The sequence below is a fragment of the Saimiri boliviensis genome, chromosome 8 (genome assembly GCF_048565385.1).
Source record: "Saimiri boliviensis isolate mSaiBol1 chromosome 8, mSaiBol1.pri, whole genome shotgun sequence".
In the NCBI taxonomy this organism is placed as follows: Eukaryota; Metazoa; Chordata; class Mammalia; order Primates; family Cebidae; genus Saimiri; species Saimiri boliviensis.
The window spans coordinates 24234012-24259409 of record NC_133456.1 but is presented as its reverse complement, the minus strand read 5'-3'; the positions used below and the strand labels follow the sequence as shown (position 1 = coordinate 24259409).

The window sequence follows — 25398 nt, the reverse complement described above, 5'->3', positions numbered from 1 at the left end:
CCCACGGGCCGCGGGTGGAGTATGAGGCGGGCACGCTGAGGTGCGGGTGGCTGTTTACCCGTGGTGTTGCGGGGAGGGAGTGTGTGTATGTCACAGTGAATGGGTATCCTCCCCTGTTTGGGGCGACTGTATTAGGAGCTGACACAAACGGGCGTACAGCCACGGAAGGCCCGTGACAGCACACGGCGGGAGGCTCCCACGCAGCTCACACATGAGGGAGGTGTGAGACTTGGATGTGTGGTTTCCATTCAGCAGCCATGCCGGGCGGCGGGCTGGGGGTGTGGCGCAGGTGTGAAAGGGATGTGTCTGCCTGGGAGAGAAAGAGGCCTCCTGATGGCTTGGGGATTTAAAAGCCGTTGGTGTGTAGGGAGGTGGCCATGAGGGATGTGACAGCCCATGAGGCAGGCAGCCACTATGGAAATGGCCGGGAAAAGGGCTGGCCGCAAAGGTGGGTCAAATAAGGTCATAGCTGAGCAGCTCCTGCACATCCTGGCACAGCAGAGGGAGAGTGTTACAGTGCATGTTAAGGTGTGATTGGTGCTGCTGAGGAGTACCCGGATGAGCAAGTGTGTGTGTGTGTGTGTGTGTGTGTGTGTGTGTGTGTGCGCGCGCGCGCCTGTGCACACTCATCAGCTAGCTGTAACTTCACTTCTAATGCACGTGTCAGAATGTGTGTATGTGCATGTAGGAGTGTGCACAGGACACTTCCCACGCAGCTGGCCCGTGAAGACACAGGCACTTTGTGTGCAGCTGTGTGTGAGTGAAAGAGAAACCTAGTGAAGGGTCTCTGTGGGAGGGGAGGAACAGTCTTTGCTTGAGGTGGGGCATGACCCTGGGGCTCAGAGTGGCAGAATCCCAGGGTAAATGGCTGGGAGGGGAAAGTGGTCCCTCACACACTCCTGTTCACGTCATGGGAAGGCTCAGTTCAGGGAGGGCACATTTTCTCCACAGTCAATCTAAGGACGAAGAAAGGCCCTAGGTGGTGTGCACAGAAAAACGTGTTCATCAGTGTTGGCTCAGACACTCACACCTACCCACCTGTATTCTTTCGTGCCTTAAATCCTCTTTGGAAGAAGGCGACACTCAACAAATAAACATCAGTTGATTGGTCAGCTATTTCTTTGTGTGACAGTCATAAGCCAGAACTGGCCAGCAACATCTGTGAGGACCCAGGCCCAGCTGTAACTGCCCATGTGCTTATGTGACCCGCTGTGAGGACTGTAGGCAGCCTGCCTCCCCGTTCTTCTCTCCTGTGCATGCTCTTCATGACGCACTTTTTACCCCATGTTTGGAGGGCATGTGCGTGTGTCTAGCAGTGTGTCTCTTACACACCTTTGTGTGGAAGCCCTTCTGGGAGCTGTCAGCATTGTTTCTCAGGTGTTTAGAGTGGAGGTAGTTTGGCCAAGCCCTGCAGTTCCTGTTGTCGCTGACACTCAAGGGTGAGGGGCTGTGTGACAGATGCTGCAGGGCCCCTCCCAGGTTGGTGTCTTCCAAGAGCTTAGGGAGACTGGACTTCAAAACCCCTGTTTAGGGGAGGGGTGGGGTGTAGCTGATGGTGGAAATCAGAAAGGAGGTTTGCACTTGGAGCAGATTATAGGGAGAGATTTGGAAAGGTAAGATAAAACATGAAAATCACTGCAGTCTTGTTTTTTCCACCACCCCAAATGTCAGTCTGCCTCCTTTGCCTCTTTCTGTGTTCGTTTGGGTCAGATTTTCAGTTCCTTGAGGCTGATCCCCTAATCCGTTTCATGTGCCATCTTTTTCTCTCTCCTCTGTTAGGCATGATGATGTAACAGAAAATTATAAGTGCTAGAGGGAAAAAGGAAACCAATCACACATAGAGTGTATTTCTGAAATTTTAAGTCAGATGGGGTCTCAAAGCAGATTAATTATCAAGTGCAAAACTAATTATACACAGAATGGCTAGGTCTCAGCTACTATTTTGGTGTTATCTTATGGTGGGCAAGTTTGAAAAGAAGTAACCTCTTGTAATTACTTAAATAATTACCCATTGCCAAGGCCTTTGAAAATGTCAAGGTCTATATAAAGACAAAACAGTCATTAGAAGGAAAAACAACTTTAAGAAAATGTAAGTGTTTACTGGAAAAGGAATGAAAAACCAGGAAAATACCAGACCCCTTTTTCTTCAGTAGGGTTTTCAAAATCTTTGCCAATTTCTATCAGACCATTGGGAAGGGAAGACAAAGAAGAAAGGGGAGAGATGTTAGAGGCAGGCTGTGGGTTCCTGTCTTGACAGGTGGGAGAGGCTCAGAGAGGTGAGGGGCTCATGAGAACCATGGAAATGACAGGGAAGAGGCCCGGCAGACACATTAGACCACAGCTCTGTGCACAGAGGGCTGGACTGACTAGAAAGTGTTTGATCCTCCAGAGTGGGGAAGGAAACAGGCTCCTCTGGGCAGACTGACCTGGAGAGGGCAGAGAATTCTTGAGTTCCAAGCCACTCCGAGGAGCCAGAGTAGGGTGTAAATGGCAGCAGCCTTCCCCTGCCATGCCACAGCCTCTACCTCCCATGCCACAGTTCAGCTCTGAGAGAGAGTGCCAAGGTTTGAGAGACAACCCGTGTTTAGTCTTTCAGTGGTTTTGTAGAGGGTGAACTTCAAGATTCTTAGGGAGAGTCAGTTTACCCTTTTCTAACAAGGCTGAAGTAACATCTTTCCCAGCATACCTGCTAGAGGTTGGAGCATGCAGATAAAGATCTTCAGTTCATGGCCCTCTCAAAGACAGGCTGCCTGGGTGCCCTGGGAACCTATACAATACGTATTATTTAATTATTATAAACATTTTCCATCAGTTGACTTTTTTCTTCCTGGAATGCATGGATGAGTTTTTCCAGATTTGTTTCTCATATTTTGGCTCCCTGCCAGCCCTGGGGATGCTGCTTTTGCAAAGCAGAGCTGTTTCATCGGCTGATACCCCCTACAGACCTTAGGTTCCACTTCCCAAGAGTTGGTAATTTTCCTGAGGGCAAAGCCTGTCTCTTGTTCATCTATGTCTTGTTGCACCTCCAGGAAGGGCCTAACACAATGTTTGACACAGAATAGGGGCTCAGGAGTGACTGTATTTTTCTTTGTAATCAACAGTCTAATAGAAATTTTACCTCTAATAAGAGGTCAGCCCACCTGAAACAAAAGTTCAATTATAATTGATATCACATCTGATTGGCAGTATTATATGTTTCTGATTCACTTTTCAAAGATTAGAAAATAACTGTTAAATAAGTACAGCTTATAGATGAAACATTTCCAAACACAGAGGCCACATGGGAATGTAAATAAAGGGGATTCTTGGTGAAAACATTGGGAGTCACTTTACTAATCTGGTCTTTTACAAGAGAAGAGATTTCTTCCCTTGATTGGATTGGTTTGGGGGGTCCTGGGCAGAATGTTTGGAAAGGGGTGTCTTCTAGTCTTCTCTCTGGCTTCTTTCCTTGGCTCTTAAAGTGCATGAAGTATTTAAGCTGTCTTACATAGTCTCTTCCATGTATCCTTTGGAGGAAGGAAGGTACCCAACCTGGCTAGTAATAGATTTCCATTCCTCTCTACCATAGTGCCTCAGGAGGAACCTTAAGAAGTTACTGTTTTGTGGTTGGACATAGCATTCTGTCTCTTTCCCACCTACCTAGTAGGGGATACATACTGCTTTCTTCTATAATATTCAGGCTAGGAAAAAACCCAAGAGTAGCTTAGGGTCCCCCTATGATGGGAAGGGGAATTAGAGTGGAAGCGGTCATGGGAAAGTCTGAGCTAGAGAGAGTTCAAGATCCTTAATTCATCCTCTCCCAGGAACAAAGGGGAACTTCAAGAGGGGTGGACCCCATATTGATTATCTTGGCTTTCTCTGGCTTTTGAATACCTTTGGCTCAAAGAAACCACAAAATATGAGATGGCTGTTTCTGTTTGAGTCAGGGATTCAGACACAGGCTCCAAGAACATGGCTTCGGCTTTGTGGAGCCAGGGCCTGCCTGGAAGCAGAATCTTTGACCCTGGACATGGTACCTAGGAGAGCAGAAAACATTCCAGATGAGCTGTGAATGGCTTGGACTTGGCAGAAGGCCTGTGAGCAATCCTCAGGGACATTGGCAACACACCAGTGCCATTGGCTCCTACCTGCCCAGGGTCACAGCGTGCCCACTCTTTAGTTATTTTTTTATTTTTATTTTTTGATATGGAGTCTCACTCTGTCACCGAGGCTGCAGTGCAATGGCACCATCTTGGCTCACTGTAACATCTGCCTCCCAGGTTCAGGCGATTCTCCTGCCTTAGCCTTCCGAGTAGCTGGAGACTACTTGTGTGTACCACCACACACAACTCGTTTTTGTGTTTTTAGTAGAGACAGGTTTCGCCATGTTGGCCAGGCCCGTCTCGACCTCCTGACCTCAACTGATCTGCTCACCTGAGCCTCCCAAAGTGCTGGGATTTACAGGTGTGAGCCACTGCACCTGCCCCTGCTCCCCTCCCTGCCCTTTAGTCATGATGATACTTTCTAAAGCTCAGAGTTGGACCTGTGAATTATATTTGCACATTATCTTTGTGAATTATCTGCACACTGATGCACAGTGTGCAGAGACTCCCTGATACCCAGACTTACAGGACAGTCTGAGCTTCACAGCATCTTAGAGGTTGGCACAGACATTACCAGCCCCGGTCAAATGCTAAGGCTCTGATGCTTCCTTAGCTCTGGGATTGGTTTTGAGGCCACATAGAATCACTCCGATCTTATTATCCACATCAACATTTTTTTTTTTTGAGATAGAGTCTAGCTCAGTCACCCAGGCTGAAGTGCAGTGGCACCGTCTCTGCTCCCTGCAACCTCCGCCTCCTAGGTTCAAGCGATTCTCCTGCCTCAGCCTCCCAAGTAGCTGGGATTATAGGTACCTGCCACTGTGCCCAGCTAATTTTTTTTTTTTTTTGTATTTGTAGTAGAGATGGGGTTTCACCATCTTGGCCAGGCTGGTCTTGAACTCCTGACCTCGTGTTCCACCTGCATCAGCCTCCCAGAGTGCTGAGATTACAGGTGTGAGCTACTGCTCCCGGCCCAACCTTTTGTTTTAATGTATTTGAATATACCATGGTCTCTTTTAAATATCTCTTTTTTCCCCAGGCCATGAACTTCACAGCTCTCTGTTTTTTATGTAAGATAATAATACAATATTTGTAGAATACTTTGGTTTGTGAAGCTCTTTGTAGAGCAGCTTTCACACAAGGCTCAGGGATTACCTCACATGGTGCCCCTCACACTGGAGGCATGGTAGGAATTGCTGCCCTTGTTACATAGAGGAGGAGAGAAAGGCTTGTGGTGGTGAAGTCAACCAGAGAAGCCAGAGCGTAATCTGTTTCCTGGTACCAGGCCCTCTCTCCTATTATAGAACACCCTTCTGTCTCTGACCTCAGGGCCTGTGTATCTTCTGCTGGAGTCTCTACTCCCCATCCCTCACCCACATGCCCCAGAATACACCTCTGTGGCTGAATGTGGCATTCTTGGCTGTGTGTTGTCTGGCTGGTGCACAGTGTGCAGAGACTCCCTGATACCCAGACTTACAGGGCAGTCTGAAATGCTCATTTTCTTCAGTTGCAGTATTGGCACATACCAAGCTTAGGGCCTGCTCAGCAAAGCACATGGCACCAATAATATCAGCCTTATTTTTATTATAAACATCAGGAAAAATTGCCATGGACTACAGTCAAGTCAGGTCACAGTACACATCTGGTGTAGAGCAAGAGGAAGACTGTGAAATTCCCTCTTCCCTAGGTCCTTAAATGTTAGTCTTGGAAAAGAATTTGGAGATCATTTTATCCAGCTTCCTTGTCTCTTGGGTGAGGAGACTGAGACCCAGAGGTCTTGAGCAGCCTTCCAGGAGCCTCACAGCAAGTCCGTAATATTTGTGTAGTTAGGTCATTAAGTTAGAGGTTGAGTTGGAAACTGGAAAAGAGGGCTATATTCTTGTCCTTACAGAGAGTAAAAGAAGAGGAAAAATGCTTCCTTTAATTTGTTTTCCTGTCCATTTATTTGCTTGTTTTGATAAATTAGGAGAGAGAGAGAATCCAAGATCTTAAACAAAAATGTCAAATTACCAGCACTGGGTGAGTTTCGACTGTGACCTCATGTTTCCCCCACCCCCATTCACCTAATACACTTACCTCACATGGTTTTTTAAAAGACTACATTCAGAGGCTGGGCTCAGTGGCTCATGCCTGTAATGACAGCACTTTGGGAGACTGATACAGGCGGATCACTAGAGATCAGGAGTTTGAGACCAGCCTGACCAACATGGCAAAACCCTGTCTCTACTAAAAATGCAAAAATTAGCTGGCTGTGGTGGTGGGCACCTCTAATCCCAGCTACGCGGGGGGCTGAGGCAGGACAATCTCTTGAACCAAGGAGGTGGAGATTGCAGTGATCTGAGATTACACCACTGCACTCCAGCCTGGGTGACGAAGTAAGACTCCATCTCAAAAAATATATAAAAAATAAAAAATTAAAGACTACGTTCAGGATACTGTATTGCTGACATACAAATCATGTTCTTAACGCAGTTTTGAAGAAATTTCAACTAAGGTTGGAAGCCTGGGGAACACTGTCCAGTCGAACAGCTAGGTCCTTAAAAGCACGGGCCCTGTCTTCACTTCTATTTGTAGACCCAGCACCCAGCACAATTGCCAGCAGAGAGGGGGTACTCAGGAGTTTCTGAATGAGCACATGTGCAGTAGAATGCTGACTCAGTGATTCCTCTCTCTCCCCTGCCCATATCCATCTGTCTCCTCTTGCCCCTGCCACAGGAATGTCTAAGCAGTTTGGCCTTGTTTGTTTATTTGTGATGGAGTCTCGCTCTGTCACCAGTCTGGAGTGCAGTGGCACAATCTTGGCTTACTGCAGCCTCTGCCTCCCAGGTTCAAGTGATTCTCCTGCTTCAGCCTCCTGAGTACCCAGGACTACCGGTGTGTGCCCCCAGGCCCAGCTAATTTTTGTCTTTTTAGTAGAGATGGGGTTTCGCCAAATTGGCCAGGATGGTCTCGACCTCCTGGCCTCGTGATCCACCTGCCTCAGCCTCCCATAGTGCTGGGATTACAGCCGTGAGACACCACGCTCAGTCCATTTGGCCTTTTTGAAATGAAAGCAGCCTGTCAGAATTCCCAGGAAGCCTCTGGGTGTTCAGAAATGTCCACCGAAGTCACCCCCTCCCCAGGACCTTTGTCATTTGAGACATCTCTAACCTGGCACCAGTGTTTGTCCTCTCTAGCCTCCCCTGACTGTCTGGCTTTTATGTTTGCACAGGAGCATCCCTGGGTGTTTGTGCGGCTGGGTCTGATGAGCCTGGCCCAGAGGGACTCACTTCCACCTCCCTGCTGGACCTCCTGCTACCCACCGGCTTGGAGCCACTGGACTCAGAGGAGCCTAGTGAGACCATGGGCCTGGGAGCTGGCCTGGGAGCCCCTGGCTCAGGCTTCCCCAGCGAAGAGAGTGAAGAATCTCGGATTCTGCAGCCACCACAGTACTTCTGGGAAGAGGAGGAAGAGCTGAATGACTCAAGTCTGGACCTGGGACCCACTGCAGGTAGCTCTTCTTACTTACAGAGCATGTGTTGAGTGCCAGCCAAATGTCTAGGCAAAATGCCAGGTGACCATTTCCTTGCCAGAAGCATCTCCTCTCTCTCCCCATAGTTTTTATATGCTACTGCTGTCTACCTGCATATCAGAGCTGAGGCTCTGGGACCCTGAGTATCTCACAGGCCCAGGAGGCCCTTTCTCTTTAATAACCACTGGTTAGGGAGCCCTTAGTCTGTGCTCATTTAATTCAATACAATGCTTATAACCTGAGAGATGAGTAATATGACCCCCCTTGTAGACAAGAGAACACAGACTGAAAGGTTAAACGCTGGCCTGAGGTCAAACAGCAGCTCAGATGCTCAGTCATGATTCAGACCTATGGCTTTCCAAGGCCTGGGGCTCTTTGTTTTGTTTTTCCCTACTGCTCTATGCTGTCTCTGTTGAAGATTGCCATGAGTCAGCTGATCCGTGTTTCCTTGAGTCTATCTGACCAGCAGTTGAGGCATTCTAATCGCCCTTCCCTCCGTCCATGCACCAGAGCTGGGCTGATGAACGTTTGGGTCCTGAAGCAAGCCTGAGGCCTAGGGCTCCGAGCTGGAATATTGCCGTGGGCTGACGCTGATGCAGATGCGTGGGAGCGTGCAGACAGCGCAGCCAGCCATAGCTGCTCCACCAGTGTCCTGGGCCAGCAAGGCCCACCTCAGCAGGGACTGAGGAATTGTTATGATTGTGTGTGCACACAGGGGCAAGGTGTTACAGAACTTAACCATAATTTTTCTTTTTAAAATAGATACTGTTAATTGCATTTACTTTTTCTAATTATAAGAGAACACATGAACATTGTAGAAAATCTAAAAAGCACAAAAATAATACAAAGAAAAAAATAAGGCCAGGTGCAGTGGCTCACATCTGTAATCCCAGCACTTTGGGAGGGCGAGGTGGGTGGATCACTTGGGCTCAGGAGTTTGAGACCAGCCTGGCCAACATACGGAAACCTTGTCTCTACTAAAAATACAAAAATTAGCCGGTGCGGGGAGTAGGCACCAGTAATCTAGCTACTCAGGAGAATCGCTTGAACCCGGGAGGTGAAGGTTGCAGTGAGCGGAGATCACACCACTGCACTCTAGCCTGAACGACAAGAAAAAAACTCCTTCTCAAGAAAAAATAAAAAAGAATAAAATAAAAACCACCAATAATCTCATAATTAAAAGATAATTGCTGTTAGTAGTTTGGGGATACGTAGTTCTTAGTCACTTTTACATGCAAACTTGAAATTGTAGGGACATTTTGTTTCCACTCAAAATATTTCATAAGTATATTTCTACGTCATTAAACATCCATTTATAACCTGATTTTTTTTTTAGATGAAGTCTTACTCTGTTGCCCAGCTGGAGTACAGTGGCATGATCTTGACTCGCGGCAACCTCCGCCTCCCAGGTTCAAGCAATTCTCCTGCCTCAGCCTCCAGAGTAGCTGGGATTATAGGCACCCACCACCACACCTGGCTAATATTTCTATTTTTAGTAGAGATGGGGTTTCATCATATTGGCCAGGATGGTCTCAATCTCTTGACCTCATAATCTGCCCACCTCGGCCTCCCAAAGTTCTGGGATTAGAGGCATGAGCCACTGTGCTCGGCCTATAACCTGATTTTTAAACATGTTATTATTTATTTATTTGTACTTAAAGTTGAGGTTTTGCTGCTTTGTTCAGGTGCAATCATAGCTCACTGAATCATTCAACGTTGAACTCCTGAGCTCAAGCCATTTTCCCACCTCTGCCTCTCCTAGGTGGCAGGGACCACAAACATGTGCCACCTCACCTGACTAATTTTTTTCATTTTTTTGCAGAGATGGGGTCTTGCTATATTGCCCAGGCTGGTCTTGAACTTCTGGGCTCAAGAGATCCTCCTCCCTTGGCCTCCCAAAGTGCTAAGATTATAGCTGTGAGCCACTGTGCCTAGCCTGTAACCTGATTTTTAACAACTACATAGTATTTTATCATGTGGGTCATCAGCTGTATTAAACTGGTTCCTTACTATTGAATACTTAGGTTGTCGTCACTTTTGATGCTGCTACAAATATCCTCATACATTTTTACATCTTCCTGATTGTTACCTTAGGATAAATTTCTAGTATAAAATTGATAGGTCAAAAGATGTATCAGTCAGCATCCCACACAGAAACAGAAGGCCCAATCAAATTAAGACAATCTAAGGAGAGTTTGTCTATAAAGCAGCAGACTTATGAAGGTATAGACTGAATACAGGTGAACCACCAAAGGATCTGCGGCTAGCAGTGGCTGAGTGCTTACCATCCCTAGGCACAGGGAGACCAGGGAAGGGATGAAGATGGGAGCTTACAGGGGAAGTGGTATAGAGAGGTGGCCAGATACGGGAGGAGACCAAGAAAATGAACACCACACCCCCCAACAAGTGTTTTCTCTTTCCCTTGTCGGCTTGATAGGAAAAATTATAATGGCCTTTGATTACTAGTGCATTTTAACACATATATGTATAAAATACACATGTATATTCATTGTATATAGAATATATGTATTCTATAGAATATACATATACACAAAAATAATGGCCACTTATTGCTCTTCTCTTTGATTTGAAGCATAGTGTAGTTAAGAGAACAGGCTTTGGAGCAGGCAGGCTCCAGTGCAGTCATTTAACAGTGATACAACTTTTTGCAGGTAACTCACCCTAAGTCTCAGTTTTTTTCATCTAGGAAATGGAGATAATCATAGTAGCCACCTCACAAGGTTGTGAGGTTCACATACCATCATACATTTCAAGCACTTAGCACAGTACTTGACAATTGTAAGTGCTCTGTGACTATTAGCTATTGTTATTACTTTTCCATTTTTTTCTATTGAGTCTTTAATTTTTTCTTATCCATGTACAAATCTAAAAAAGGATACTAACCTTCCTCTAACAAACATAGAAAGCATTTTTCTAGTTTGTCAACTGCTTTTATTTTTACTATAATTTTTGGCATAAATAAATTAAATATTTTATGAGCTTAAAGTTACTTTTTTTTTTTTCTTTGAGACAGAGTTTTGCTCTAGTCACCCAGGCTGAAGTGCAATGGCATGATCTCAGCTCATTGCAACCTCTGCCTCCCAAGTTCAAGCAATTCTACTACCTCAGCCTCTGGAGTATCTGGGATTACAGGCATGTACCACCATACCCAGCTTATTTTGCATTTTTAGTAGAGATAGGGTTTCACCATGTTGGCCAGGCTGGTTTCAAACTCCTGACCTCAATTGATCTAGCTGCCTCAGCCTCCCAAAGTGTTGGGATTGCAGGCATGAGCCACCATACCTAGCAAAATTACTTGTTTTAAAATGTTTTTATGTGTTTTTCTTTGCTTTATGTTTAGAAAAGCCTTTCTTCCCTTGAGATGCATGCACCTTTCTTCCTTCTATTCTTTTTCTTAATGTAAATTCTTTTTTAAAATTATTTTTATGTTTTGGATACAGGGTCTCACTCTGCCCCCCAGGCGGGAGTGCAGTAACACAATCTCAGCTCACTGCAGCCTTGACCTCCCAGGCTCAAGAGATCCTCCTGCTTCAGCCTCCCAAGTAGCTGGGACTACAGATGTGCCCCATCATGCCTAGTTAACTTTTCTGTTTTTTGTAAAGATGGGGTTTGGCTGTGTTACCCAGGCTGGTCTTAAATTTCCTGGGCTCAAGCGATCCACCAGCCTCAGCCTCCCAAAGTTCTGGGATTACAGGTGCAAGTCACCACGCCCACCCCCTTCTATTCTTTAGCTTAATCTTTTACATTTAAGTCTAATCTAGCTGTAATTTATTTTTGTGTGTGGCATAAGATCTAATTTTATTTTCTCCATATAGATCATCTATTGCTGTGGCAGCGTTCATTGACAAATCTTGCTCTTAGCGTCTTAAAGAAATGATATTTTGTTGTTGTTTTGAGACAGAATCTTACTCTGTCGCCCAGGCTACAGTACAGTGGTGTGATCTCAGCTCACTGCAATCTGTCTCCCAAGTTCAAGCAGTCCTCCTGCCTCAGACTCCCTGGTACCTGGGATTACAGGTGTGCCACCATGCCCAGCTGATTTTTGTATTTTTAGTAGAGATGAATTTTACTGTGTTGCCCAGGCTGATCTTGAACTCCTGACCTCAAGTGATCCACCTACCTCAGCCTCCCAAAGTATTGTCATTACAGGCGTGAGCCACTGTGCCTGGCCAAGAAATATTTAAAGGAAACTTCTACATTATACCAGATAATTCTTGGGTCTTTTTCTGGCCTTTTCCTTTTGCTGAGACTGTTGAACATCTAGTGTGAGGTAAGCAGTCACACAGAGAGCCTTGGCCTCAGGACCACAGTGGGGGACCCTGAAGCCTCGATGAGCTCGATTTATTGTCCTCCCTGCTCCCCAGAGGATTTGTTTCTGTTTTTTTTTCTCTCAGTTCATGCCTCTTCCTCTCTCGTTGGCTTTACTAGGTCTCATAAGAATAAAAATAGCTCTCATTCATTGAATATGGGCCATGCATAGGCCTTTGCCTTCATTGTCTCTAGTCCTCACCATAGCTGCACGTGGCATGGCTGTGAGGTGGAGATAACCGATCGCCCTACCCAGGATGGACAGGAGACTAGGGAGGTGCAGGGAAGAGGGCAGGAGGCTGGGGAGGGGCAAGGAGGAGGGCAGGAGGCCAGGGAGGTGCAGGGAGGAGGATAGGGGACAGGGGAGGTACAGGGAGAAGGGCAGGAGGCCAGGGAGGGGCAGGGAGGAGAGCTGGTTCAGTCCTGTTCCTCACTGCTCCTCTCCTGACTTGTCCCCTCGCCCATGGCCCTTACCTTTCCTCAGGTCAGTCTCTTCTTAATACTACTCGACCTGTGAAAAAACTGGACTTGCCCATCTTCTTCTCAAACAAACTAGCAAACAAACCCCTTTTCAAACCCCAGTGCTCACAGGCTAAAGGCTGAACTTAGCATAGCAGAAAATGCTCTTGACAGTCTGGCCCCAGACCTCCCCGGCCTCTTCTTCCCTGCTCCAGCATGCATCTGATCAGCTTATCATCAGCTTGTTCTCTTCCTTGCTTGGCAGAGTTGAACTGATGCATGAGGAAGTGGGCTCCTTTGCCCAAGGGTACACAGCTTGGATGTGATGGAGCTGGATCTAGAGTCAGTGTCTTCTCACTGACAACAGCCCGGCCTATTCCCTAAGCTTGTGATGCACTTGTTCCTCTTGTCCCATCTGCTTTGGAAGTTCTTCTCCATCTTGATGTCCTAGTAGACATGTATTTGACCTTCAGCACCCAGCCTGAGAGGGATAGCTTCCAGAAGCTTTTGCCAGCTCTCCCTAATGAGCAGGACCACTGCAATGGTTATGCTGCTGGGCTCCTGACCAAACATGGGAGTTGGAGCTGAAGTCCAGCATATGCCCTGCCCACTAGGCCATGGGCTGGGTGGGAGGAGCACTGTTTTATAATTCTTCTGCTCAGAGGGGGCATCTCCATGTACTGGCAGTGGCCCTGAAATTGGGCTAGTCCCTCCTGCTTCTGTTTTCTCACAGCACCTTCATGGCACACGATCAGGACATGACAGAGACAAGGAAGTGGCTAAGGTGGCAGGCTGACAGTGAATAGGCAGGCTGGTGTAGGAGGCAGCCCAGGGACAGTGGCATGCCCCAATCCACTATTCTCTTCTGCTCTTGTACCCCAGAGTCACAGGCTCTGTCTAAGGGTTCTTGTGGAGAAGAAGGTGGATCATCTCTTGGGGGTTAGAGGAGCCCAAAGGAGCCTTGAGAGGGCCTGCCTGGTTCGGGAGTCCTTCAGAGCCCAGAGCAACTGTGCCAAGTGCCATCATAACATGGCCACTGGGGACACTGAACTTCATGCAGCAGTAGCAGGGACTGCTGAAAACCATGCTGCGGACAGGTCAATCTTGGATCAAGTACCCTTTTAATCATTGTGACATCAGTCCATGTATTTAACACCCAGTATGTGCCAGTCACTATGTTAGGGGTTGTGGTTTCTCATTTAACCTCCACTGAAAAATGTAAGTATGTATTCTTACTCCCATTTAGCCAATGAGCAAACCTGAGGCTTAGGGAATTTGGATTTACAGCATATGTTGTATGGTACTTATCACCATTTTTCCATAGAATTTTGAGTTAGCTCATTTGAATTTCACAACCACTCTGTGAGCTCAGCCAGGCGGCAGTTATTCTCTTTGCTTGACAAATGGTGAGCCGGGCCAAGGGAGGTTCAGACCTTGGCCCAAGGCCACACAGCTTGTCTGTGGCAGAGCCGAATTTGGAGTCGGCATCCCTGAGCACTGATACCCTGGGCCTGACTTCTTGCCAAGGGAGCACATTGATGGCACATGTGAGAAAGGAAACCAGTCCATTCTGTCACTAGGACTTTGTCATACATCCCATTTCTAGTTTGTTGGGCCTCAAATAGAGCTGATGCCCTCCTTCTCCATCTGTAGTGATTGTCCCTGGACCCAGTGGGAAAAACGGCTGGTGAAGTTTCTGCTTGGTGGATAATGAGCAGTGTAACCTTGAGTTGGTTTCTTTTCCAGTGTTGGCTTCAGTCTCTTCATCTGCAAAATGAGACCTGGAAATAATAGACTGAAGTCTTTCCAGCTTGAAAATATTATGATTCTGTGACATTTCAAGTGAAAAGAGCAACCTCAACAAAGCAGGGAAAAAGACATGAAATGCAAAATGCTACGCTACCAGCTAGCATCAAATGAAGTTACAGCCTGACCAGTTAATTCATGCACAGTTGTTAATGATTAGGAGCAGTCTCTCAGGTTACCTACTCATCCCAAGACTATCCCCGCTGTCCCCTCTACCTCTTTGATTTTTTTTTTCTTTTTTTTTTTTTTCTTGAGACGGAGTCTCGCTCTGACACCAGGCTGGAGTGCATTGGCGCAATCTTGGTTCACTACAACCTCTGCCTCCCAGTTGAAGTGATGCTTCCGTCTCAGCCTCCTGCGTAGCTGGGACTACAGGCACGTGCCACCAAGCCCGGCTAATTTTTTTGTATTTTTTTAGTAGAGACAGGGTTTCACCATGTTGGTCAGGATGGTCTCGATCTCTTGACCTTGTGATCTACCCACCTTGGCCTCCCAAAGTGCTGGGATTACCGGCGTGAGCCACCGTGCCCGGCCTACCTCTTTAATTTTCTAAGCTCCTTAAGGAAATGGTCTCACATGCAATTTCAATTTTCCTAGTGAGTGAGCAAATTAAAATGTTCTGCAAGAAACACTTTAGTCTTTGGGGTTGGCAAGTCCTAGATACCCAACTGAGAAGGCTCACAGACCTGTGGGATAAAAGGGGACTTTACTGGCTGAAAAACAGGGATCCAGGGACAGGATTTCTGCTTCAGCACTCAGTGTGCTGCTCTTCATGTGCTAGAGCCTGTCCTGCCCCATCAGTTGCTTTCTCTTGCCGGCTTCGTTCTCAGTCAGGCTGGTCCTGGGCAATGGCTTGGAAAGCCCCAGTAGCTCCACACTGTTGTCCCATCTCAGCACCCTGCAGAAGGGGAGCTCTGCCTTCCCGGCACTTCCCAGACTTCTGGATGGTCTCACTGGGTCCTGAGCCCATTTCTGTATCTGTCCTAGGCCATGGGGATGGAATTTGACTGTCCAGGCCCGTGTTGAGCTGTCCCTGAAGCCAAGGGGCAAGGTCCTACATTCCAGACCAAAAAGAGAGGAGGAGTATCCCCCAGAGAGAGAATTGAGGTACTATTAACAGAAAGAGAACATGAGACAACAGTGTTGTGCTTGAATAGGGAACAGTCATAAAGTACTTATACTTCGTATGTCATTTTCACTTGGATTTTTTAAATCTCATAGCAACGTGATGAAATCTGTAAAAGCAGGCATGATTAGATCACTGTTTTACAGCTAAGGAAGCAGGCTTAGAGAGATTTTTAAAGTGGCTCTAAATGACACAGTGGCAGAGCTAAATCTCAAATCTGAGAGTTGTGCTTCAACACCTGCTGTTCCCCTCAATACAAAGTCCTTCATTCGGCTACTTTAATTATCATTGCTGTGATCAATTTTAGAGAAAGCAGACTATCAGAGCAGCTGTCTGCTGGGACCTGGAACTGGTTTCTGTGCAGCAGAGCCTTGTTGTGATCGTGTCACAACAAGCCTTGTTGTGATCGTGCTGTAGAATGATTTGACCTTCTGGGTCACTGTCCACATATCGGGCGTGTCCATGTCCTTAGGATGAACTGATGGCTGGGGAGCCTGTAGACAGAGCAGCAAAGAGAGCGCTTTTCCTTAGACACCAAAACAAAAGCCCTGTCATTCTTGTTCTATGCTAGTAATAAATATCAACGTATAAAAATGTAAAACTGCAAATAAAAGAAGAAAATAAATATCACCTGTAGAGAGGCCAGGAGTAGTGCCTCACACCTATAATCCCAGCACCTGGGGAGGCCGAGGTGGGCGGATCAACAGCCTGACCAACATGGAGAAACCCCATCTGTATTGAAAACACAAAATTAGCCGGGCGTGGTGCTGCATGCCTGTTATCCCAGCTACTCGGGAGGCTAAGGCAGGAGAATCGCTTGAACCTGGGAGACAGAGGTTGTGCAGCGAGATCATGCCATTGCACTCCAGCCTGGACAACAAGAGCTAAACTCTACCTACAATCCAGTCATTCAGTCAGTGAAAACTAACATTTTGGAATATCTCTTCCTCCTTTCTGGATGATTTTTTTTTTTTTTTTTTTTTTTTTTTTTTTTTTTTTTTGAGACAGAGTCTCACTCTTCGCCCAGGCTGGAGTGCAGTGGGGTGATCTGAGCGCACTGCAACCTTCACCTTATGGGTTCAAGCAATTTTCATACTTCAGCTTGCCAAGTAACTGGGACTACAGGCACGTGCCACCACCCCTGGCTGATTTTTGTATTTTTAGTAGAGATGGGGTTTCGCCATGTTTGCCAGGTTTGTCTTGAACTCCAAACCTCAGGAGATTCATCTGCCTTGGCCTCCCAAAGTGCTTGGATTACAGGCATGAACCATTGTACCTAGCTCATTCTGGATATTTTTTTCCTTTATGGGCCATATGTAAAAATATGCTTTTACAATAAATGGACAATAGTGGACACTGTGGTATACACATCTTGCTATTTCACTTAGAAACCTCTTTCCAACCCAGCACACACAGCTCTTCAGCCTGTTCAAGGCTGCCGTGGTCTCCCAGTATAAGGTCAGTCTGTCTTTTCTTTGGGCAGTCTCCTATAATGTGGGGGCTGGACCCGTCTTCTGTTACGTGGACTGTGTCGTGATGAGATCTATAATGCCACATCACTATGAGCATCCCTAATCAACTCCTTAGGGTACGTTTCTACAAGTGAGATTGTAAGTTCAGAATGTTTGTCTTTAAAGCTTCCCATTCCTGTGGCTCAGTAGTCCTCCAGAAATGTGACCTGTTTTCCTTCCCATCCCATGCCTTTCCAGTACCAGGCATGAATGACCTTTAATGTATGCATATACTTGTCAGGTTGGTAGTCCAAATACTTTGGCATTTTGCAGTTTACTTTATATTTCTTTGATGACTATAGAGGTTGACTATCAAAAAGTAGTTTTAAGCCAGGCATGGTGGCTCATGCCTGTAATCCCAGCACTTTGGGAGGCCAAGGCAGATGGATCACCCAAGATCAGGAGTTCAAAACGAGCCTGGCCAACATGGTGAAGCCCCAGCTCTACTAAAAATGTAAAAATTAGCTAGGTGTGGTAGCATGCACCTATAATCCCAGTTACTAAGGAGGCTGAAGCAGGAGAATTGCTTGAACCCGGGAGGCGGAGGCTGCAGTGAGCCCAGATTGCACCACTGCACTCTAGCCTGGGCAACAGAACAAGGCTCTGTCTCAAAAAAATAAATAAATAAAAGAAAAAAAAAGTAGTTATAGGTCATACTAAAACGTCTTCTCTTGCACTGTTTTAGACATACTTATTTTGAATTTTGAATGTTTTTGTATTAACGCTCATTTGGATAACTGGCTTGAGAGTTGTACTGAGGGGACAATTTTCAGTGATTTGACATTAATCTAAAGGGACATTTAAAGAGATCTTTCAAAAGCTCTGGCCCTGACCGGGCACAGTGGCTCATGCCTATAATTCTAGCGCTTTGGGTGGTGAAGATGGGTGAATCATTTGAGGTCAGGGGGTTTGAGACCAGCCTGGCCAACATGGTGAAACCCTGTCTCTACTAAAAAAATTCAAAAAACTTAGCCAGGCATGGTGATGGGCACCTGTAATCTCAGCTACTGGGAGACTGAGGCAGGAGAATCACTCCAAACCAGAAGACGCAGATTGCAGTGAGCTGAGATCGTGCCATTGCACTCCAGCCTGGGCGACTGAGCAAGACTCCATCTCAAAAAAAAAAAAAAAAAAATAGCTCTGGCCCTTATGCCTGCTTCAATTCTGTCTTAAATAGAAGAATCAGATCATTCGTATTTTAGCCTGTGCTGAAGTTCATCCCTGGGATTATGGCTGCCCTGAGAGACAGAAAAAAAGTCCAGTGTGACCTCGATAAATTGGGGAAAGAAACCGATGCAGAACTGTAATGAAATATAGGAGGGAAAATGGTCTATTTAGGGAACAAAGCCAGCACCATGATGAGATTAAAAGAAAGGGGAGAAATAAGGCCGGGGGACCCAGGCCTGGGGCTTCATCAGGGTGAGCTGGAGCTGCAGCAGAGCCAGCACCATCCAATCACAGGGGGCATGGGAGAGCGCCGTTTACCAGCTGTGTTAAACGATGGGCGCCACTGGAGTGGAGAAACCCCTTTACATTTTGCATCAGTTAGACTCAAGTTAGTGAATCTTGATCAGTTTTCAGCAGTTCATTCAGCAAATATTTATTGTGTATCCCCAATGCTGATTTTGTAACCACTCTTAAAAGTGTGGCCAGGTGCAGTGGCTCACACTTGTAATCCCAGCACTTTTGGAGGCCGAGGCGGGCAAATCGTAAGGTCAGGAGTTCAAGACCAGCCTGGTCAACATGGTGAAACCTCATCTCTACTAAAATTACAAAAATTAGCTGGGCATGGTGACGGGCACCTGTAATCGCAACTACTCAGGAGGCTAAGGTAGGGGAATCATTTGAACCTGGGAGGCAGAGGTTGCAGTGAGCCCAGATTGCGCCATTGCACTCAAGCCTGGGCAACAGAGCGAGACTCCATCTCAAATTTAAAAATAAACTGGTGAATCCAGAGGTTTCACAAGAGAAGGATGAAAACCAGAAAGTTGCGAATAAAGAATAATTGCAGTTGTTTAGCCCCAAGAAAAGAGGCTAGGTTTGGGGACAACTAAGAGACTATGTAGATTGTTTCCTCAGAAGATGATGCTAGCAGGTGCTGCTCACTTACCAGATGAAACAGAGATGGGCTCAAGTTGTAAAGGAACCATCACAGCTGGATTTAGGCAAATGGGGGTGTAGGGCTAAGTCAATAACACAGAAATGCCTCTCTAAAGAGACCCAGCCATATTCTTGAAGCCCATCTTCTCTAGACTCACTGGTGTCACCAGAGGTCTGAGGCCTCGTCAGGTAGCCTCCTGTGGTCCCTTCCAGTGTTAGGACCCTGACCTAATCACAGATACGCCTGCCATGAGCTGGGCTGTGTGGATGCTGAGAGGAGCAGAGAATATGGAGTGTGACGGAAGGAAAGTGTGCCTTCTGCGGGCTGGGTGTTTCGCATTCCTGATGCCATTTCATCTTTGTAACAACCGGAGTTATTAACCTCACATCATGAAGGGGTGGGTATGTGGCATACAGAGGCAAGGGGCCACCCAGAATTCCAGCCCGTGCCTGCGGAACCCTGAAGGTTGGCCTGGGGCTCTTAACACCAGCTACTCTTGCGATTCAAGCCCAGCTTTCAGGAAGTTGGCTGGGGCCACAAAGGTGTGAGCGGACTGGGGAGAGGTCATGATTCTGCTTGTCAGCTTGCTCCTGTCTGACATCCCAAGCCAAGCCTGGGTGCTGGACTAAATGACCAGGAAGTGTCAAAGACACTGGCTTTCGCCACACAAGAATCTAAGAGTCTCACAGCTTTACAATTGTGACAAGTCTAGTGTCACAACTGAAAGCAAGCATCCTCCACTCCTGGGCTCCCTCATCTGGAAAAGGCGAGAGATGTGCCCTTTGCTCTTACAGGGCCTCTGTCTACCTGTAAAATCCTTGAGTTTGGAATTTGGAGACCTGACTGTTGGGAGAGCTTTGGGGAACATGTGGTTTCCGATTAGAGCCACCAGGTGGGGCTGTGACTTCACAGTGCCATTCCTAGCAGTTCGGGGAGGGTCGGGATCCCAGGGGCCTAAGTATTACCCTGCAATCCATCCTGGAGGTATCCAGGGCTCTCCTGTGCAATGAGGGGACTGCCCCAGGTGTCTTCCGAGCTGCAGCTTAGACATTCGTGGCCTTCCATGCCCCGAGGCCTAGCCTGAGCCTCTCCCTGGATACCTGAGCCTTGGACAACCTTTCTTATCCTTCAGCGCCCCAGCTCTTCCTGAGGACAGGGATGAATCCTTGGAGCCAGCCCTTGGACTTCCATGCTTCTGCAGCATGTCTCCCCGGTGGCTCTGCTTCCACACACCTGTGTTCAGGTGTGGGTCTCTGGAGGTACGCCTTAGTCCCAGACACACTTTGGGGGTTTGGCTACAAACTAAAGGGGCTTTGTGGAGGGGCCCTACTGGTCTGACTCTGGAGCCTAACGGGAATAGAGTAGGAAGGCGGTCTCTGGAGCACTCTGCTGCTTGGACCCTCCCTCTGGAATCACTGCTGTCCATTGAGCAGGGCTGATGTGCAGGCATCAGGGACCTGCCCTGGGTCACTGAAGGTGGGCTGGGAGGGCAAGGAGCCCTGTCATGTGTCCCCTCTCTCCTCCCTGTCCTCTTCCCTCTCCCCTCTCTTTACTCTCCTTGTCTCCAATTCCCTCTTTTTCCTGCTCAGCTTTACTTCTTTGTTTCTCTTCCTCCATTGCCAATGTGATCCTTTTTAACCTCTAAAGTGGGAAAAGCACCTTCCTCCCTGTCACCCAGGACTGGCTCACCCGTTTCAGGGCAGCATGGCTCCTTCCCGACATGGCTCTGTGCTGTCAGCCAGGATGGCCTGCCCTGTCCCCTGCCATGTTTCTGTTTTCCTCTTGACAGCTCAAGTATGTTCGCTGGCCTGTGGTGAAAGTGAGGGTCTCTTGCACATGCACACTCTCTCTGTAACTCCTTATTTACAAAAAATTTCAAATTTACAGAAAAGTTGCAAGAATAATTCCGTCCACCCCTTGCTCGGATTCCCTCATTATTATCGCTTTGCCACATTTGCTTTATCACTGTGCATGTGTGCATATATGCATATGGAGATGCAGCTCTGAACTTCTTGCTAAACCATTTGATGGTAAGTTCCAGGTGTGATGCTCCTTTGCTGCAAATACTTTAATCTGCACTTCTTAGGAACAAAGCATTCTCCTAAAAACCACAGCAGGATGATCAAAATGAGGAAATTAACACTGATACGATATGCTTCTGTAATTACAAACTTTATCCAAACTTTGCCAGTTTTCCCAGTAATGTCTTTTATAGCGAAAGAGAAAAAGAGCAGGGTTTCATAGTCCACTATCTGGTCCAGAATCAGGTACTGCATGTAGTCAGCATGCCTCTTTTGTCTCTTTTATTCTGGAAAACCATCTAGTCTTTGTCTTTCATGACCTTGACATTGTTGGAGTGTAGGCCAGTTATTTTGTAGATTGCCCCCTCAATTTCAGTTTGTCTCCAATTTCCCCATGGTCAGATTCAGGCTCTGCATTTTTGGCAGGCATATCGTGGACATGATGCTGTGTCTTAGTGAATCCTACTGTGGCTCTGCTCTTGGGTAAAGCTTGGCTTCCTCATTCTTTATTCTCAACCTACATTTGGATCCAGTATCATGGACCCTCTCCTGGGACCCCTGCTTTCATGCTGCTGGTGTCTACCCTGCAGCTGCCCTCACCTCACTGGTTCCTAGTGTGCGCTCCCATCAGGCCTCCCAGTAATTCCTAAGCAGCGTGTCCAAGGCCATGTCTGTTTTAGGAGACATTTGTAATATTAAGATCATATTTACAGTTGTCAACAGATGACCAATCCCCTCCTGCCCTGCCCTTTTTCCTGGATTTTCTTTGACTTAAAATTCAAGTGCTTAGGCTTTAGTTACATCTCAATATAAAAAATGAAAAATAAAAACTCAAGTGCATATCCTGCTCATCATTGTGTGGAGAACACTTCTACTTTTCCTGTTATGATTTTACAAGGTAATAACTCCTTTAATAATAATAATGGCAGGAGGATGTCCAGGCGCAGTGGTTTATACCTGTAATCCCAGCACTATGGGGGCACCGAGGTGGGTGGATCCACTTGAGGTCAGACAAGTTTGAGACCAGCCTATGGTGAAATCCCATCTCTACTAAAAAAAAATTTCTGAGACAGATTATAGGTGAGAGCCACCATGCCCCATCATAATACAAAAATTAGCTGGCTGGGGTGGCGGGCGCCTGTAATCCCAGCTACCTGAGAGGCTAAGTCAGGAGAATTGCTTGAACCCAGGAGATAGAGGTTGCAGTGAGCTGAGATCACACCACTGCACTCCAGCCGGGGTAACAGAGTGAGACTCCATCTCAGATAATAATAATCATCATGGCAGGAGGAGGTAGTAGACCCCCACAGTTAACCGACTGTTTACTCTGCACTGCAGACTGCACAGGCTCACCTCATTGAACCCTGACCACAGCCTTTTGTGGCAGGTATTGTTATTTTATGCTTAAGGAAAGGGAGACACATGGAAGTTAAGCAGCATGTCCAAGGCCATACAGCTGATAAACAGTGGAACTGAGACCATACAGTAAAAAGAAAAGGAGTAATTTTAGATCTTGAGAGCTGGTAAGGAAGTAGGAAAGGACTGCTGATTCCAAGTGCCAGTGAGCAAGCATTTAGTGATTTGTCAAGTCACTGGAGTAAGGCTGGAAAAAAGTGAGAAGCTCTGGAGAAGATGTAAATTTGGGAACCTTTAGCACAGAGAAAATAGATGCAGCCTATAGAGTAAGCACTGACCAAGGAAGAAGTGTACAAATGATGAGTCAGAGGCTGACCCTGGAAAGGACTGCATTTGGGAAGACAGAAGCATAGATACCATAAGGAAGTCTGTCATGGCTGGAGGACCTCTTACCCTCTGGAGGCACAGACCCTGTGTGTAAGAGGCAGGAGCATTCAACAAACACACATTGCTCTCCTTTCTACTCTGGGCCAGGCACTATGTTAGGTGCTAAGAATGGAGAGATGAAGAAAATCACCTTGCTTGGCATCAAGAATTTATAATCTAGTGAATCCTATATTATTCTTATTTAAGACAGTAGAGTTGTTTGTAATGCCATTGGTGTATAAGATACATTTATCAGAACTGTATCCAAAGCTTAAAATATCAGTGATATATAAAGAACCTTTGAAATCATATATGCCATCATCCTCATTCGACATAAAAACTGAAGCCCAGGCCAGGTACAGCGGCTCATGCCTGTAATCCTGGAACTTTGGCAGGCCAAGGCAGGAGGATCACTTGAGTCCCGGAGTTCAAGACCAGCCTGGGCAACATAGGGAGATACCATCTCTACAAATAATAATTTTTTAAAAATTAGGTGTCAGGTGCAGTGGCTCATGCCTGTAATCTCAGCACTCTGGGTGGCCATGGGCAGATCACGACATCAGGAGTTTGAGACCAGCCTGGCCAACGTGGTGAAAACCCATCTCTGCTAAAAATACAAAAATTAGCTCGATGTGGTGGCACATGCCTGTCTGTAGTCCCACCTACTTGGGAGGCTGAGGCAGGAGATTTGCTTGAACCTGGGAGACAGAGGTTGTAGTGAGCCAAGATCACGCCATTGCACTCCAGCCTGGGCAACAGGGCAAGGTGTGGTGGTATGTGCCAGTAAGTCCCAGCTACTCAGGAGGCTGAGGCAGGAGAATTGCTTGAGCTCAGAAGTTCAAGACCGGCCTGGGCAATATAGAGAGACCCTGTATCTACAAATAATTTAAAAAATTAGCTGGGCATGGTGGCACATGTCTGTCATCCCAGCTGCTTGGGAGGCTGAGGTGAGAGGATCACTTGAGCCTCGGCGTTTGAGGCTGCAGTGAGCCGTGATTGTCCCAATGCACTTCAGCCTGGGTGACTGAGTGAGACCCTGTCTCAGAAACAAAACAAAACCTGAAGCCCAGAGAAGTTCAGGGACTTACCACTGCATGCGCAGGTAATTTAATGGCTGAGTCTTCTGACGCCCAGATCACGTGACCGACAGCGTGACTGATGTTGCATCTCAGAGGAGGCTGTACATAGTTTAGGGAGTTCTGCTGGTGACCTCTGGAGATGCCAGTGCTCTTTCTGATTTTTGGAAACTCAGCACCAAATTGAGTAGAGGGATTGTTTTGGTCAGCTTGCCCCACTGGGACTTCGCCACCCAATGGGATTCTGCTGATTGGTTTGTCACTGTCCATCATATTCCTGCCATATCCTAGGCTTCATTGAATCCATCAGCCATTTCAAGTGCGCCCTGAAGGTTTCCAATATGCCTTTCCTCTGAACTTCACTATCTCTATTAATGGCTTGGCTACCCCTGCAGCTTATTCCTGTTGGCCAACCAGCTCGCACATCTGTTATTTCTCTTTCTGAGTCATCTCTTGAATCTGCTCTTTTCTCATCATTTCCAATGTCATTGCCGCCACACATCCACTGCAGCAACTCCCTGACTCTTCTCTGCACTTTCCTTCATCCACTCCTTCACCTAATCTTGTAAATTGCTGTCAGATTAATCTTCCAATAATGAAATATTACACTTGTAAGGGATTTCCTAGGTTGTATTTCCTAGGCACCCATCTGACTCCTGTTACATAGTATTCCTATCAAGTAATCAGCCCATTTCAGTTATGTTTTTATGCATTGTATTTTAATTTTGAATAGATCTGGCTATTACAAAGCTATTACATTGAAATAAAATACTTTTATTCTTCTGTATACTTGTTTTATAGATGTGATTTCCTCCTGAATCGTTCTGAAGATATTAATAAGAAACCTACATGAATTCTTTTTTGTTGATTAGACTAACTCTTCTAGGAGGTCAGTTGCTTTACCGTCTCACCCTCATGCTTCTTTATCAGGCTGGCTTTCTTAAAATGTGAATCTTGGTTGTTTTTTCTTTCTTATTTATTCATTTTTCACCCAGGCTGAAGTACAGTAGTATAATCATGGCTCACTGCAGCCTTGATCTCCCAGGCCCAAGTGATCCTCCCAACTCAGCCTTTCGAGTAGCTAGAACCACAGGCATATACCACCATGCCTAGTTAGCTTTTGCATTTTTTGTAGAGACAGGGTTTTGCCATGTTGCCCAGGCTGGTCTTGAACTTCTGGGCTCAGAAGTGATCCTCCTGCCTCAGCCTCCCAAAGTACTGAGATTACAGGCATGAGCCACCAGCCTGTCTTTCACATTTATGAAGGTAATACTATATTTAGCTAATCAGGTGTCATAGTATATGCCTGTAGTCCCAGAGATGGGAAGATCCCTTGAGCCCAGGAGTTTGAGACCCGCCTGGGGCAACATAGTAAAACACTGTCTCCAAATGGGAGGAAAGAAAAGGTAACAGTAGATTGGTTAGTATTAGAGGATGAGAGAATGGCATGGGCTTCCTCAGCAGTTATATGGTCACTATTCTATCAGCTGGCCTTTTCCCTGAATCCCTGAATATCATGACTGGCTGCTTTTTTTTTTTTTTTTTTTTAAGATGGATTCTTGTTCTGTTGACCAGGCTAAAGTAGTGTTATGAT

The 25398-nt window shown here is 46.5% G+C and overlaps 1 protein-coding gene across 2 annotated transcripts in view; it reads left to right on the top strand.

Annotated features, from left to right (window-relative positions):
* PODXL2 (podocalyxin like 2) overlaps positions 1 to 25398 on the top strand; it is a 41033-nt gene that overhangs the window by 579 nt on the left and 15056 nt on the right. For both annotated transcript variants that reach the window (XM_039477645.2, XM_074404170.1), the window contains exon 2: positions 7294 to 7572. In XM_039477645.2, coding sequence (XP_039333579.1) covers positions 7294 to 7572 — 279 coding nt within the window. The remainder of the gene's footprint in view (positions 1 to 7293; positions 7573 to 25398) is intronic.